This window comes from Halichondria panicea, chromosome 16, assembly GCF_963675165.1.
Source record: "Halichondria panicea chromosome 16, odHalPani1.1, whole genome shotgun sequence".
In the NCBI taxonomy this organism is placed as follows: domain Eukaryota; kingdom Metazoa; phylum Porifera; class Demospongiae; order Suberitida; family Halichondriidae; genus Halichondria; species Halichondria panicea.
The window spans coordinates 4,682,280-4,698,619 of record NC_087392.1 but is presented as its reverse complement, the minus strand read 5'-3'; the positions used below and the strand labels follow the sequence as shown (position 1 = coordinate 4,698,619).

Here is a 16,340-nt window from a genome sequence, read left to right as displayed (position 1 = left end):
GACGCATGTCCATATTGTGTTTATTAATTTATCGATCATTACCTATAGCAATAATTGTCTGGCAAAAGATCATCATAATAACAACATGTTTATTACCTGCGTATGGCAAAGGGTCATGAAAATAACAAAACGATGAAAGAAGCTGCATGAATACGAATGGTATAAAATTGCACACATCACTGATTGTTAATAAGAGAGTATCCATTAGCTGTGTTCCTTGTTTGGTTGTTCCCAGATCTCACAGAGATATAAGAGTACTCCAAGGGCGAGGGCGGGGGTTGTGATGGCAACGGTTTGGTGGTTGTATGTTGCAGTCTGTTGTAGTTGTCACCTGTTGGAACACCCACTGTTGCATAAGCTCCATCTTCATAAACTGCACCTCCATTACCGTGGCCCTCTGGAGAGAAGATATTCTTTTATCATACAGTGTACAGACGATGAACAAAATAAGTGTCCAACTGTTCATAATTATTATAAACTTATACAGTATTTGTCTGTACACAACAATATCACTAAGTTAATACAGTGGAGCCCCTCCTAAAGGCCACTCTTACATAAAGGCCAGGCACCCAGGTCCCAAATGAACAGTTAGTCTCGGTATGTACGAATTAAAACAACTCCTCAACAAAGGCCCACGCAGGGCCCTGGCTGAAACATTGTTCCCCAAAGGTGTCCACAAAGGCTAAGAGCTAAGGGTTCCACTGTACACTTTGCACTGGCAGTGAGCATAAAGTAAACATGCACACCCTAAGCCCCTCACCTTCGCTGCTCTCAGTGTACAGTGGATTGCTGAAGTCTCTCTCTGCGTTCTGTGGACTAGTGGCAGTATCGCAGTAGGTTGGATTATGGAAGGCAGGATGAGGCGTGCCTTCAGGGGACTCTGGTATATTGAGCATAGAGGGTTCACAGTAGTTACCAGCCTGGAGTTTATCTGCATCACAAGCAGCGAAAAAAAATCATGAATACAATTACACCTGTTTAAGATATTAAACTTACATGGGTTTTTGTTTCGTTTTCTTATCAGTAACAATAGCACAACAAGGATTAGTATCAGCAAGGCAAGCAGGACTAGTGCTCCGGTGATGCTTCCCCCCACTGTTCCACCAATAGAGCCAGCTGTAGGAGATATGGGGGGGGGAAGGAGGGTATTCAAATTGATGGAACGTACAAAGAACAGAGTATCAGAATACGGGACAATACTGTCTACAAGAGATTAAATACTATGGAGGAGGTAGGTAGCATTTCTGAGGGATTATAATTATTGCACTAGCTGCAAAGACGAGTATTTTTGTGAACCACCTCCACTAGGCCACCAGCCAACCAGTAGCCTTTAATGTGCACACAGCTTATCGATTACCTAGCTTAAGTAATAAATAATTTTGGAAGTCCCACCCATTGTGTGAGGCTTGAATGAATTCCAATGCAACACAAAGTTGCTTTTGTTCACACATGTATGCTAAGTACATACCTTGTTGACTTGTAACAGGATTATTGCTCAAAGGGACTTCACATTCTCGGCCAGTAAACCCAGTGTTGCACACACAGATGTAGTCATCAACGGCATCCTGGACGGGTACACAAGGACAAGAATTATGTCATCAGTATCAAAGTGAAATGTGTAAGAGCTATATGTACCCTAAGTTGGGTAGACCAACAGTGGCTGTAATAAGAAGTGACCTGGTCCAAACCAGAGGAGGTACGACATGGGCAGTGCAGCTCAGGCCAATAATTATCCGCTCACGCATCGCCCACGTTGTATGTTTTTGCTGAGAGTAATCAGAGGCTAATTTCTTGAGCTGCACCGCGCCTGTCGTACCTCCTCTGATCCAAACACATGCTATGGACTTGAGGCCGTATTATAGAGTGACCACAATAGAGACAGGCGTCACTGTACAATTTTTTAAGGATATGTACGCATGTACGGTACTAATCTAGTAAGGAGCAAACTATAGGCAAACTATATAACTTCACCTTATCATTTAGTGAGAGAGATTAGAAGCCAATACACTACACACATAATTATATAACAGCAGCTATTATGGTAATAAAAGAGGTGCTCAATAAAGTACCCACCACACATGTTCCGTTGACAGAGCAGGATGTTGGTGTGCAGTCATCCACATCACCGCAGTTGTGTCCGCTGAGTCCAGGGGGACAGGTGCAGGTGTAACTGTCCTCCCTGTTAGTACACGTCCCCTCGTTAAGGCAGGGAGAGAAACGACACATGTTTATATCCAGCTGACAGTCACGACCCTGCATGTGATAGTGAGCATTATATAAGACCCACCACATGACATAGATGTTCTATTACCAGATCTAATAATTATGAGAGTTTTACAGTATAAGTTATTATATGTTATTATATGAAGCTTCGTATGGTATTCAAAAATGTGTTGCTTAAAAAAGGCATCAATTATTTGAGGCACTAGAATATAAGTTTTGCATGAGGCAGCACCTTGTAGTCTTGGGAACAGGTACAGTTATAGTCAGCTATGAGGTCAGTACAGTTGCCCCCCTCCCCACACGGCCGTGGGAGGCACTCGTCCACCTCCAGCTCACACTCATTACCATAGTAACCCAGCACACACTCACAAGTGTAGTCAGTGGTGTTTACAACCTAGTAAGAGGTGCATGTACATTTAATTTTAATTTTTAAATTAATAGATGCATGCATAATATTGAGTAAATAGTGACGATGCAACTCACTGTTGTACAGTTTGCTCCGTTGAGACATGGCTTGTCAAAGCACCCACCCACCCTGTCCTCACACTCATCCCCTCCCCAGCCGAGCGCACACACACACGTGTACTCGTTGATACCCTCCTGAGTGATAAAGTGTCAAACAAACTTTATATCCAGTTTGAAAGGGAATATACAGCTCATGGCAAAATTGGGTGTTTTGGTGAAGGGAAATTTCATAGCAAAAGCATGCAGTTGTTGATCTACTTTTAGTGTGTACATACTAACATTACCCACTCACCTGACATGTGGCGTTGTTTTTGCATGGTTGTGACAAGCATTCCTCAATGTCCACCTCACAGCGCTCCCCCGTCCACCCTGGAGCACAGCTACATACATGCTCCGATGATGTAGTGGAATTCTGTATCTGTTGATAGTACACAAATATACGTTGGTACTAAGGTTGTCAAGGAAGCACTGAACAGTGTGCAGTACATTTAATTCATATTTTCTTGGGCACATTCTGATTCTGTAAACTTATAATATCCATAGCAATGCAACGACTACAGTCAGTTAGTACGGCATTCAATTCTCATTATTATATTCCACCTAGCATGGGAAAAATATTTACAATACAACACGTTTTACTTTCTGAACATGCCTAGGAAACCACTACACTAGAGCAAACAAGTAACCATAATATTTATAGTCGTCCATAGCAATGCATGCAGTGACTAGTGTACACCATTCACTTGTCATCAGGTGAGACTGTGTACTTACCTGACAGGTGCCTCCATTTTCACAGGGATTTACAAGACATTGGATGTTTATTTCACAGCGCTCTCCTTCGAAACCTTCCACGCAGTCGCAAAAAAATCTATTTGTTTCATTCTGTAAGAGAACAAATCAAGTAACTAGAAATTGCATTGGTTTTGAACTTGTGGCTCAAGTGTACTATGCATACATATAGTGATTGAGAATATAGCAGGATGTACCTCCACTGGTCGGTGGTGGTTGGTACTAACCACTTCTAGACAAGAATAGCCATAATTAGGCAAAAAATAATCCCTCTTAGGCCTAGTTGTAGTAAACAAGGCAAATGTGCGTGGAGATTAAGGATTGATAATAACTACCACTTTGATACATAAGTAAATGCAATACAGTGGGTTACTTACCTTACACGTTCCCCTATGTATGCACGGATCAGGAGAGCAGTAATCGATGGACCCTTGACAACGATCACCAGTGAAACCAGTCACACATGAGCACACAAAACTAGTGGCTTCATTCTACAGTGAAACGCATGAGAGGGGGAGGGAATTGAACTAATTAATTCTGACTAACCTCACAAGAGCCACCATTCTCACAAGGGCTGCTATCACACGGCTTTATTTCAGTTTGACAACCACTCCCAGTCCAACCAGGAGAACAGGTACACAAGTACTCATACCCATCTTCCTGTACATGCATGCATTTACAAGAATTAAACACTTCTTATTATTGTTGAAATAAACAACTGGGCCAGTGATTCAACAAGGGTTCCCTGAAACTCAATTACCAAATTTTGAATCAACGATCTAAAATTATGGCTGTTCAACTACACTCCTCTCCCTCCCCCCTCCGTGAAATAAACACCCTAGAATTAGTTTTATCGAGGAAATAATTATGGGCGGTACCTCCGGTATAGGAGGATGGGTCTAATAATAATAAACTCACAGTACAGTTTCCATTGTTGCAAGGATTGGGGTCACAGACACTAAACGCAGTGTCACACATCGCTCCAGTGTATCCAGGATCACAGTTACAGTAGACGGTATTGTTGAGTTGGTCCTGTAGTAACATAGAATACATACCTCACACTGATTGGCCAGTTTTTAACGAAACAACTCACATGACATGAGCCGCTCACACACGGGCTACTTCTGCACGCATTGGTGGTTGTTTGACATGTATCTCCAAAGAATCCATCAGTGCAATTGCAATCAAACCCGTCAAAATCACTCTGTAATGGTATAGAGTTTATAGTCTCATGTATTGAGGCTGCAGTAGTGTTGGCTTACTGTACATGTGCCATTGTTCAGACACGGGTTGGAGAGACAGTAGTTGATCGTGCTATTACAGAACTGGCCAGTGTAGCCACGCTCACACACACACCTGAAACCATTCACCTCATCCTGCATGTAATGAAAGACTTGCCAAAACAAACGTATACACTCTTTGGGAGGTCTACATACACAAAAGATCTATATGACTAAGCAATCAATTTCGACCAAATCCAGCCCTATGGATTAACATAATTATTATGTGTTTCATAGCGCTTGTTGCAATTAATTCACATGTAATCACAAGAATGTAAGAGATACATTCACGGGGACATATATCACACCCACCTGACATGTACCGTTGTTCCCACAGTCTGTATTCCCAACACACTCGTCAATATCCAGCTGGCAGTTGTCTCCACTGTAACCAGGGGAACAGGTACAAGAGTACCCTCCCACCGTGTTCTATACACACACACGCATGGTTAATGAGAACATTTCACTTGTCAATAATCAATGCAGATTATTTTTTGAGAATGCAACCTTATAATATTATCTGCTACCACTATAACATTGAAGCCAATTTGCACTGATACTTATGCCATTATTACAGCTGTTTGCTAGACCTTGCAAAAATAATCAGCTCACTGCATTACCACAAAACCACAAATCATCATACAATGTTGCTATGCAAACAACATGCAGTCCTGAGCAATGATGGGTTCTAGAAGTTGTATATAGGGTACTTTTTGAGTAGACCCTTGAAAAGTACCTGCTATAAGGTGGTACCAAGAGTAATGCTTTATCTACTCTTGGTGGTATGGAAACTCACGTAACTAGAGCACTAAAGTGCAAACCCTCGGCTGGTGACATGATAATAAAGAAACCAGAAGAGTGATGATGCAGTGCATGTAGCATATATGACTAGCACAGCAACTCAAGAGCAATAAAACTAAATCAGACTGGAGGCATGCTGAAACATTGAGTGGTACATGTCACATGAGACATGTACTGTGGACTGGAGGCATGCTGAAACATTGAGTGGTACATGTCACATGAGACATGTACTGTGGACTGGAGGCATGCTGAAACATTGAGTGGTGCATGTCACATGAGACATGTACTGTGGACTGGAGGCATGCTGAAACATTGAGTGGTACATGTCACATGAGACATGTACTGTGGACTGGAATCACAGCAAAGAAGCCTGGAGTCTTAGACTTAGAGAGGTATATATGGCTCCTGCCAGGCTGGAGTATATAGGATCCAGAGTCAGCCAACAACCAGTCACAATTTTAGCTTTCTACTATCAATTGTTCCAGGTACGGATCACTTCAGCTGCAACTACGTAATCAAGGCCACGTCGTGTAGCTAGCTAGTGCCAACATGCAAGTTCAAGCTTCTTAGCTTTTGCTCGACAAAGAAGCTTTAACATCAAAATCTGCCACTATTTAAACCAAGATATTGTTCTGTGAAGGCTATACATGCTGTAAACGCAGCGCTGTGGTACCCAGGTGAGTAGATATACCTGTGACAAACAAACATAACAAACAGACCAACGGACTACTATACCCGTGGCCGCCCACGCGCCTCGGGTAATTATGGTGAGGTTTGAAGAAGTTTCAGGCTGAAGAAACTGTTAGTACGAAGTACCTTAAACACTAACAGATCACAAAATATTGTTTGGTCTTATCTAGTAGAAAAATATGTTCGGACTTGATAGTCAAAACCGGTATACTGCAGTGAGCAAGTTAGTAGGTTCTTTAGCGTAACAATTTTTCTACAGTACAAGTCTCAGCGTAAGGCGTTGGTAAACCATTCTCTACTCAAATCCTCCCGGTTCTATGAGTCTCTATAGTCTATTCTAGAAGACACGCACCATTGGTCACTGTCATGTGAATGTGAATGTACCCAATACTATTTGTTTGCATGGCAACATTGTATGGTGGTTTTGTGGTAAGCAGTGAATGATTTAGTATTTTGCAAGGTCTATGCAAACAGCTGTATAAAGCTTCTATATATGTACATGTATGATGAAGCCTGTCTATTGTGGTCTCCCTATAAGCAGGCCACCCTCTATAATACAGCCAGGTTATAATGGCCCCCAAAGTCTTCATAGCATGTGTTTGTACCTGTGTTAGCAGACCACCTCTTTATTACAGCCACTTAATAGTCTGCCCAGGAATGAACATATCACAGAACTTACATTGCACGTTCCATCATTGAGACAAGGAGTAGTACCTGAGCACTCATCGATATCCTTGTCACAAGCCTCTCCCTCATAGCCCCTAGGACAATGACAGGTGTAGCCTCCAGTACCATTGTTAGTACAGGTGGCCCCGTGAGCACAAGGTTGTTTCTCACAGGGAATAACATCTGGCAAATGTTTGTATAATTAACACAAAAACACAGGTAATGGTCCTTTTGTTTTAATAATAGTGTTTAGTCAACTCCAAAAAAACCCAATCCATATGGTGCTATAATGTGTACTGTACAACAACTTAATAGTACACCTAGGACCTACATTATAATTATAGCATAGAGCCACTCACCCACTTCACAGTAACTTCCAGCAAACCCGCGTCTACAGATACACTCTCCAGGGATGTTACAGAACCCTCCAACATCAGCTGAGGGGGAGAGGGCACAAATACATAACACTTTGACCTACTGCTGATACATAATTTGAACCAGGGTATCACACAGGATTTGGAAGCAGAGGGCGAAATAAAGGCACGCAAGGGAGGTATAAAAGTTCCCCAAAAAAAGTTGCTAAAAGAAGTCAACTGTTTTTAGACACCCTATTGACACCCTATTCGTACCTGAATGCAAATTTTAGGGGGGGGGGGGATTTGAGTCAGAGGAGGGATATCCCCCTTCCCCCTGATCTCTATAACAAATTACGAGTAATTTTCGTTGGTACAACATTTCACATGAACCACCAATTATTTCCTAAATATTCGTGCAGCTCAGAATGATGAGGTAGAACCTAATGAGTTCAGGATGATGCTCTACAAGACTACAGTACGAAAAAGACGAAAAAATTTACCATACAAAATAACCCGCTATGGCAATTAACTCACAGCAGTGTTGTGCTGGGTCACACACAGCGCAGTCATCTCCACGCCAACCATGGTTGCATCTACATACATACATACAAGTCAATATACTATTTGTGACCTTCAAATAAAAGCTATTAGGGTAGTTTTATTAATGTATTATAGCAACGTACACACAAGTTCCTGGTTCCTTGCATGAGGCCCTCAGGGGATTGCATCCATCAGAGCACACAGCTGGAGTGTGGAGAAAGAATGCATACTCATGTGATGTATATACCTCAATTATACGGAAATGCCAGCACTATCACACAATCACATGAGTTTACTTAACGACCCATTACTTAAGCTACTGTACTGCTAAACAGTGCAACCTGTGTATAGTGGTCACCCATTGGGCAAGCTAACAGTGGCTGTAATAAAGAGGGTGGCCTGCTTATAGGGTGACCACAATAGACAGGTTCACAGCTCATGTTCTAGCTACCCAGAGGAGGATCGTCAGGGTCAAAAGGTCTTAATCATAAAGCTCTACTCTTCTTTTAGTATCTCCAATTCACGTGGAGCTAGCTGAGTGGAATTCAATTGAAGTCCTTCGGAAGCAGCTTTATGATTAAGACCTTTCGACCCTGACGATCCTCCTCTGCTAGCTACCACAGCTAAGTCAATTGGGCCTACAATACAATCCAGTGTACACACCTATTGTGCATGTGTGACTAGTCCATCGAGGCAGACATATTCTGTTCCCATTATTCCTATCGCAAGTATAATGTCCTCCAACATCATTGTCAGTATCCACACAATATTGAGAACAGTGAGAGCCATAGAAATGTGGATCACAGTGCACTCTAAACGTTAGCTCGATTTGACTGTTTCTATAGTCCCCAATATAAGTATGGTATGGGGTAAATGAGCTACTAGTAGACAGTGTTCTGTCAATGTAGATATCATCTACGTGGTCATCTTCAAAAAAATCATTATCGATAACTTGCACAAACAGCTGGATAGCACCCTACATGGCAGAAAATATGAATTGTTATAAGACCAAGTAGGAATGAACAAAGTATTTGTGGAAGGTGGTTTTCCTGTTCTTAGTTTATTTATCACTACTATAAAGGTAGGCTATTGAAAACTTAATCTGATTATAAGTAACAGGGAAATGGAAATTGAATCTGTGTAGTGTCAAAAGTTCAATAGGAGTTGCGTACTCTTCCTAAGATAGTGTCAAGAGTAGATAAGAGTATATCTACTCTTGGTAGTGTATATACATAGAACAAGTGGAATGAGAAGACACACTACACGGTTTTTCAGTCCCCAGTTGGCTTAATTAGGATGTTTGTATAAAACTTCTGATCTACTATATCATTCAACATAATCATAGATAGAGTAATTAAAAGAGGGATTGGAAACAGAAGTACCCTCGAAGTACCATCCGTGTATCTCCGCGTGTATCTCCGCGTGTACCTCCGCGATTTTAATCGAGGCTTACTTTTAGCTAACACGAGGGCTAACACGTTTTGCTGTCTGTAAAAAGTCCACGAGCAGTTCATACTTGAGCCATTTGGGACACAGCACACTATGGACTACTACATAGACTTCATTGTAAAACATCACGTGAATCACTTTCGTTTCCAATCCCTCTTCTACTCTATCTATGATATGATGAAGTGAAATACATAATGTGTACATTGCACATATTAAGAACACTAGAAAGGGATCTCAGCCTTACACAAACTATAGCCTCATGGTCTTACGAAATCACAAGTTTCACTGCATATGAAGGACCCCTAACACATACCCTCTACACTCTCACTCACTGGCCACACTGCTCCAGCGAACGTCATGGGATTGGGTATACCACGGCGATGAGAAATCCAATTACGGAAAGTGAAACTATCACCCCCCACCGTCCAAGTGAAATAGCTCCCCAGTGGGCAGTTCCCCGTGTCTCCATTGTGATGAGTCCCTGAATATCGGAGGCAAAATCTGAACCGGTTGTCACAGTGACAGTGTGCACACCACCACGGATTACAGTTTCTGGTTCTGTAAGATTCACAGCATTGACCAGAGCTCTCTTTATGCTGGTAGTTTCGATACTTACGAGCACCAATCTCGAGTAGGTAGCTACCATACACCACCTGCAGTTAACGTTATAGGGAACATCTCTAGATAAGCTGACCAGGCCAGGTACATTGTACAAAACAGTTGGCAAATAAACTACTAAAAATTGGCACATAAATTATGTTTGTCTAGATAGTAGAAAGTCTAATAGCTAGTGGATAGGTAGACTCACCTTAGCAAGGCAAAGGATGGTGACGAGTAACACTGTAATTTTAATATCCATTGCTGCACGTTGTTATGCACGCCTGGCTGCCTCTCACAACAGATATCTTTGCTTAGAAACGGTGTCAGAGGAATGAATGACTCCCCGGTGGGAGTGACTCCCCGGTCATTCCTGCCTAAGGTGTGGGTGACTCCCCCAGGAATAAATGACTCCCCTATGCGCATGTTTGTTCCGCCAATGTTGCCATCAATGTAAGTATATAGTAGCAAGAGTACATTCATGCACTCCTCATAGACATATAGTAGAGAATGAAGAGCCATGCAGGATGAAGAGCAAGGTTAGTAGTAGCATGCAAGGTAGCAATGAAGCAAGTGTTCATCCTGTAGTAGACAGCAAGTGACAGCTGGAATGTAGACCTATAAATGTGTGAAGAGCAGAGTTGCAAGGTTAATTGTTCTATCCTGTAGTTGACAGCAAGTGACAGCTAGATCTATGGTATAAAACCAGTGATCGTTCACAGTCATGTCATTTGAAGAAGGCAGCAAGAAATGGAGAATTTACAAGAGATTGAAAACTATTTACGAAAAGGAGAATACCCTCCTACTATTAACAGCAAAACAGAGAAGGCAAACTTTAGAAGAAAATGCAGGCAGAACTTTAAGTTTGAAAATGGTAGCCTATATTACAAGAAGCACACCAAAGCTGCTGATGCAGCTGACTGGAGGATATGTGTGCGCAGCAATGAGGAGAAATCAAGAATCCTCGAAGATTGCCATGCAGGTATAATAATTATTATGGCTTTGGTAAAATGATAATAGTAGGTAATAGAGCATGTATGTAATCTATTGATGCATGCATGCAGGAACAGCTGGTGGCCACTTTGGAAGAGATAGAGCTATAGACAAGATATGTTCTAGATTCTACTGGAAGTCGATGGTGGAGGAGATTCGAGAGTATGTAAAGAACTGCAGCCAGTGCCAGAGAATGAACCCAGCATTTGTAAAGACAAATGCCAAACTCCATCCGATATCTGTACAACCCAAAGTCTGGCATCAGGTATATGTACACTATAATTTTTATGGCATTGCATAATAATTATTTGTTTTGAGCACAATCATATATTAATTATAATTATGTAATTCACTTTATAGGTTGGCATAGACTTGATAGGACCTTTGCCGATTACACCCAATGGCAGCAAATATGTGGTAACATTGGTCGATTATTTTAGCAAATGGGCTGAAGCAGCCCCACTCCCTGACAAAACTGCATTTGGAGTGGCAATGTTCCTGTACAACTTGTTTTGTCGGTAAGCTATGCATGTGTGTGAAATTGTAATCACATGCATCTCTACACATAATTATAATAACACGTATTTAATGATTATGGTTATACATGCACGCAGGTTTGGGTTTTGTGAGGTGCTGATATCGGACCAAGGCCGTGAGTTTGTTAATCAGGTCAACACAGAGCTTTTTCGATTCACTGGAACAGAGCACAGGGTCACTTCAGCTTACCACCCACAAACCAACGGGCTAACTGAACGTTTCAATCAAACACTTCAAACAGCACTACTCAAATATGTGAATGACTCACAGACCGACTGGGACTACCACTTGCCCGCTATTCTCTTTGCTTATAGGACGAGTAAGCAAAAGGCAACGAAGTATTCACCTTTCGAGTTGATGTTCTGTCGGTGAGTTGTTCATAATTATAATTATTATAATAATTACATGATAATCTGGCATGCATGCATTATTGTTATAACATTCCACATGCAGGAAACCTGTACTCCCTATTCAACTGGAGTTAGGCAGCGAGGGTGAACTTGAGCAGAGCTGGGACATTAGTGCCATTATGACCCATGCTCGAGCTGTTACAAAGTTAAAGGATGATATCCACAGCAAAGCCAAGAAGAACATTGACAATGCCCAAGAAAAGGACAAGATGTACTATGATCGGAAGCATGCAGACAAGAGGGTGAGCAGGCTATATCATTGTATGAGCGTAGCATGGCTATTTTCATTACTCGTTTAATGTCATAGCCATGTCATTTTTCTAATTATATAGGTGTTTAAGACTGGGACTTTGGTCTGGCTGAGGAATTCAGCCAGGGAATGTAAGAAGGGAGACAAGCTGAAGCCTCGGTGGTTAGGCCCATACACGGTGGTGGAGTGCTTGGACAAGGGAGTCTTTAAGATTGCCAACCCTAAGACTGGAAAGACCTTAAAAAAGGCTGTTAACCAACAGCGGTTAAAGCATTACCATGGCTCAGACTCCGAAAAACCTATCTTTGATCAACATAGTTCTCTCTCGGATCCTTCCGAATTATCAGACAACCATCACGATGAATCTCTCGATCAGTTTAACCCTTCTTTGACGAGTACTCCTATGAAAGACCCAAGCAAGGTATAATGCATGTGTCTCTAGATTTTGAAGCTAATTATAATTACATTACATTTCTCTTTACGATATTAATTTAATGTTTCATGTTTCTTTATAATTATACACTCCATTTTTAGAAGCTGTGGGAAAAAAATTGTGATTTTCCCTCTTCTCACAAGCCAGACGCCCCCTCCTCTCACAAGCCAGCCGCTCCCTCCTCTCACAAGCCAGACGTCCCCTCCTCTCACAAGCCAGCCGCTCCCTCCTCTCACAAGCCAGACGTCCCCTCCTCTCACAAGCCAGCCGCTCCCTCCTCTCACAAGCCAGACGTCCCCTCCTCTCACAAGCCAGACGTCCCCTCCTCTCACAAGCCAGCCGCTCCCTCCTCTCACAAGCCAGACGTCCCCTCCTCTCACAAGCCAGCCGCTCCCTCCTCTCACAAGCCAGACGTCCCCTCCTCTCACAAGCCAGATGCTCACTCCTCTCGCAAGCGAGACGCCCCCTTCTCTCAGGTTAAGACTGCATCCTCTATGGAGCCACCTTTGAAGAAGCAAAGGACTACTCAATCTGTAACAAGAAAGGTATATAGTTATATACTTGTTAACAGGAGCTATCGTTAATTACAATTATTATTAATAATTATGTGCATGCACACTATAAACCGTTCATTATAATTATTGTGTGCACATTCGACAGAATTCAAGTTACTGGGTGAAGGATTTGGACCTGAGGACGGGAGACAAGGATGTAGTTCTTGCTGAGAGCGGGATGCTTTCTGACCGTCATATGTATGCTGCGCACAAACTGATGCGAATGCAATTTCCAAATATTGAAGGCTGTTATTCTACTCTTCTGGTTCAGAAGATGTCCTTTCCTGCAGTCACTAGTAGTGAAGCCACAGGTATAATTTCTACTTAAATTAATAGTAGTATTATTATAGTATTGGTATAATTATACCTCATCCTCATCCTTGGCCGTACCGTATAATAATTATATCATATATATCCTATACAGCCGTGCAGATATTCTTTGTAACAGAGAGGCATCACTGGATTGCGACAGCACTCATCAAGGGGGAACTTTTCCTCTTTGATAGCTGCTTCCAATATGGGAAAGACCTGGAGCCAAGTGCTGAGCTGCAAATCGCACAGATGTATAAGCCTTTAATAGCGCACAATGGGCTGTTACTATCTGTGGCCTCCATTCAACAGCAGAGCAGTGGCAGTAACAACTGTGGTTTGTTTGCAATTGCCGCTGCATACCACGCATTGCAAGGAGACAATCTGGATACCATCACCCTAAATGAAGACAAAATGAGGCCACATCTTGTGCGTTGCTTTGAAAATGAGAAACTCAGAAGATTTCCAAAGTCAAAAGATGTTAGTAGCCGCAAGAGACCAGAAAGATTTTCCAGCATAGTAATTACGATATACTGCCCTTGTCTCCGCCCTGACTGTTATGATGAAATGGTCCAGTGCGACACATGTACTGTGTGGTATCATTATAAATGTGTTCGTATTAAAGTATCTCCACTTGGAGATTGGTTTTGTCCTACTTGTAGATCTAGATAGAATTTTTTTAGCATTTCGTTATCTTCCACTAGCTGTTTTTGTTTATACACTGTTAATTTGCACTGTTGTTTTGTTTGTTTTTCATGCACTGTAGATCTATTTGTTATTTTGATGGATGTTGTTGTATTATAAGTTTTGCTTTACAGTGACCGTGAGACGTGTGAAAATGTGAACAGAGTGTACAATGTAGTATAAGTACTATAGGTACTAATAGCTAAACTGAACCAGTTTACAGTATATAAGGAACAGCTGTAATTATAGTCATACTATGTATTAAACAGGTCTCTCACAGATAGCATGCATGCAGTCCTGATAACAGTCTTGAGCTTGATTGTATAGTCACACTGTGACAGGTTTTGAGAATGCATGTACTTAGTATAGCCCCTGAAGTCTCTTTAGCTCTATGGATCAGTGTTCATATATAAATTTCGGGGGAGTCATTTTTTCCAGGGGGGAGTCATTCGTGACTAGGAGTCAGTGACCGGGGGAGTCATTTATTCCTAGGCGTGAGTGACCGGGAGTCACTGGTGCCTAGGTAGGAGTGACCGGGAGTCATTATTTAGGGGAGTCATTCATTCCTATGACAACGGTGTGGGTGTGCATATCATATACGGAGGGCCTAGGGAGGTGGGGCTGCTCACATACAATTATGACCTGAAACAGAACCCCCCCCCCCCCCCAGGAAATCACAACAAACAATTCACTTTCTACATGCTTTCACATAGACACAACTATACAAGCACTTGTACAACAGAAACGTAAACACAGCTAAAATACTAAACAGAACAACACACACATCGAGATTACGATACTGTATCCAGCTCCACTGATATCTTGCAAAGGCTGGTATGAGGTGATCATACCCAACATCAGTATAGTACTCCACCAGGCCTGCAGCTGTCTCTGCTCCTCCAGCAAACTTGTACATGAGTGAAACCCTCCTAGCATTTGCTACATACTCATCACTTGACACCGTCGTTATTGCATTTGTTAAATCCTTTGCTGATACGTTCGTATGCCCAAGAATGCTATCGAAAAAACTGTACATGGATATTCCCACACGAATATTACGAATGGTCCCACCAGTCGCGAAATGATCGAAAGCATGAGGCAGGCACACAACAGGCAGGCCATTGTATAAGCTCTCCTGCACACTATTCAGTCCACAATGGAGAATACACAATCGGATCGATGCATGCGCGAGTATCGTCTGCTGTGACACCCATCCCGATATAAATATTCGATTGTCATCAATTTCAACACCTTCTATAGAGCCTCTATTGTTGTCTCTCAGGGCCCAAACTGCATCAAATTTTGTCGCCATCACACTTTCGATAATTGCCCTAGCAACATCCCCGGATACATAGCCAGTGGTACCCATGCTGATATAGATAACAGATCTCTCTCTCTTGTTACTAAGCCATTCCTCCAGATCCTCTGCTAATTTGTCCGTTCTTTTCTTCACCATAGGTCCTACGTAGTGCCTGAGGGGAGTTCGAAGTGCAGGTGTATCGAACCCAATTACAGATGTTATCAGATGGGGAATATTAATCCCAGGATATCGCATAAAGTTAATACCATTTAGAGTTGTTTCCAATCTCTCATCGCCTTTGCAGATGATCCAGATTATATAGTTCCATGCTGGGATGAGCAAAGGTGCTAGTATCGAGTTTTGTAGACGTTCTAAGAAGCTCAAATCGTCTGATTGGCCTCCGCTAAGTGTGAATGGAAGAGGCCAGGGGGATTCTATAGCAGGGTAGGGGGGAAGCATGGAGCTGAACGCAATGACTTTCCTGCCCAAGATGGCATAGTGTAGTCCGATAGGTATAACAGAGAAATCGCATACGATCATATCAAAACGTTCGATTCCGTAAGTTTCCAATTTGTTTAAAATCTTTACAGCCGATTGATGAGCCACTGTAGCAAAGTCAGCAACTGCAGCACCTCCAGGTCCGTCCTTTTGGTTCCTAGTTTGTGCTTCAAACTCTTCCAGCGTAATAACATCCAAACCAGCATTTAGGAACTTTATTCCCACACTTTCTGGTAGATTTGGGAGCAATTTTGATCCCTCCATGACAGTGGAGCAGAGGGAGACATTGTGGCCCCTACTGACTAGCTCTTCACCCAGGCTGACCAGTGGGAACAGGTGGCCAGCAAACAAGCCATTAAGCAGGAGAATGTTGAGAGGTCTGTCTTCAACAACAAGTTCTTGAGTGTAGCAAATAGCTACTAGAGCTAGGCACATCAGTACTGGAATGGTCATATTTAATATTTACCAACTGTGTGGGTTTAAGGGGATACCCCAATATGTCAATTATCATTTTAT

At 42.2% G+C, this 16,340-nt stretch overlaps 3 protein-coding genes across 6 annotated transcripts; 1 reads left to right on the top strand and 2 right to left on the bottom strand.

Annotated features, from left to right (window-relative positions):
* Positions 1 to 69: 69 nt before the first annotated feature.
* On the bottom strand, positions 70 to 10,183 carry LOC135349691 (fibropellin-1-like). Its single transcript, XM_064548263.1, has 22 exons — positions 10,068 to 10,183; positions 9,592 to 9,912; positions 8,474 to 8,786; positions 7,954 to 8,014; positions 7,805 to 7,863; positions 7,274 to 7,351; positions 6,928 to 7,097; positions 5,070 to 5,186; positions 4,740 to 4,853; positions 4,571 to 4,681; positions 4,396 to 4,509; positions 4,024 to 4,137; positions 3,855 to 3,968; positions 3,460 to 3,570; positions 2,981 to 3,106; positions 2,707 to 2,823; positions 2,456 to 2,617; positions 2,074 to 2,253; positions 1,469 to 1,565; positions 997 to 1,116; positions 761 to 931; positions 70 to 397 (listed from the first exon to the last, which is right to left on the bottom strand). Exons 1-22 carry the CDS (start codon positions 10,116 to 10,118, stop codon positions 177 to 179), a joined length of 3,042 nt encoding a protein of 1,013 aa, XP_064404333.1. The 5' UTR covers positions 10,119 to 10,183; the 3' UTR covers positions 70 to 176.
* On the top strand, positions 10,178 to 14,181 carry LOC135349692 (uncharacterized). Of its 4 annotated transcripts, XM_064548264.1 has the most exons (10): positions 10,178 to 10,395; positions 10,526 to 10,838; positions 10,921 to 11,114; positions 11,210 to 11,367; positions 11,464 to 11,754; positions 11,840 to 12,038; positions 12,129 to 12,467; positions 12,581 to 13,024; positions 13,140 to 13,344; positions 13,458 to 14,181. In XM_064548264.1, exons 2-10 carry the CDS (start codon positions 10,607 to 10,609, stop codon positions 14,012 to 14,014), a joined length of 2,619 nt encoding a protein of 872 aa, XP_064404334.1. In that variant the 5' UTR covers positions 10,178 to 10,395; positions 10,526 to 10,606; the 3' UTR covers positions 14,015 to 14,181. The 4 variants fall into 4 exon arrangements, with proteins under 4 accessions (XP_064404334.1, XP_064404336.1, XP_064404335.1 ...); XM_064548266.1 differs by having other exon boundaries at positions 10,178 to 10,838; positions 10,927 to 11,114; XM_064548265.1 differs by having other exon boundaries at positions 10,178 to 10,838; positions 12,584 to 13,024.
* A 532-nt stretch (positions 14,182 to 14,713) lies between these two features.
* LOC135350508 (2-hydroxyacylsphingosine 1-beta-galactosyltransferase-like) lies at positions 14,714 to 16,300 on the bottom strand. The gene has a single exon (XM_064549320.1). It carries the CDS (start codon positions 16,275 to 16,277, stop codon positions 14,715 to 14,717), a length of 1,563 nt encoding a protein of 520 aa, XP_064405390.1. The 5' UTR covers positions 16,278 to 16,300; the 3' UTR covers position 14,714.
* Between the last annotated feature and the right edge of the window lie 40 nt (positions 16,301 to 16,340).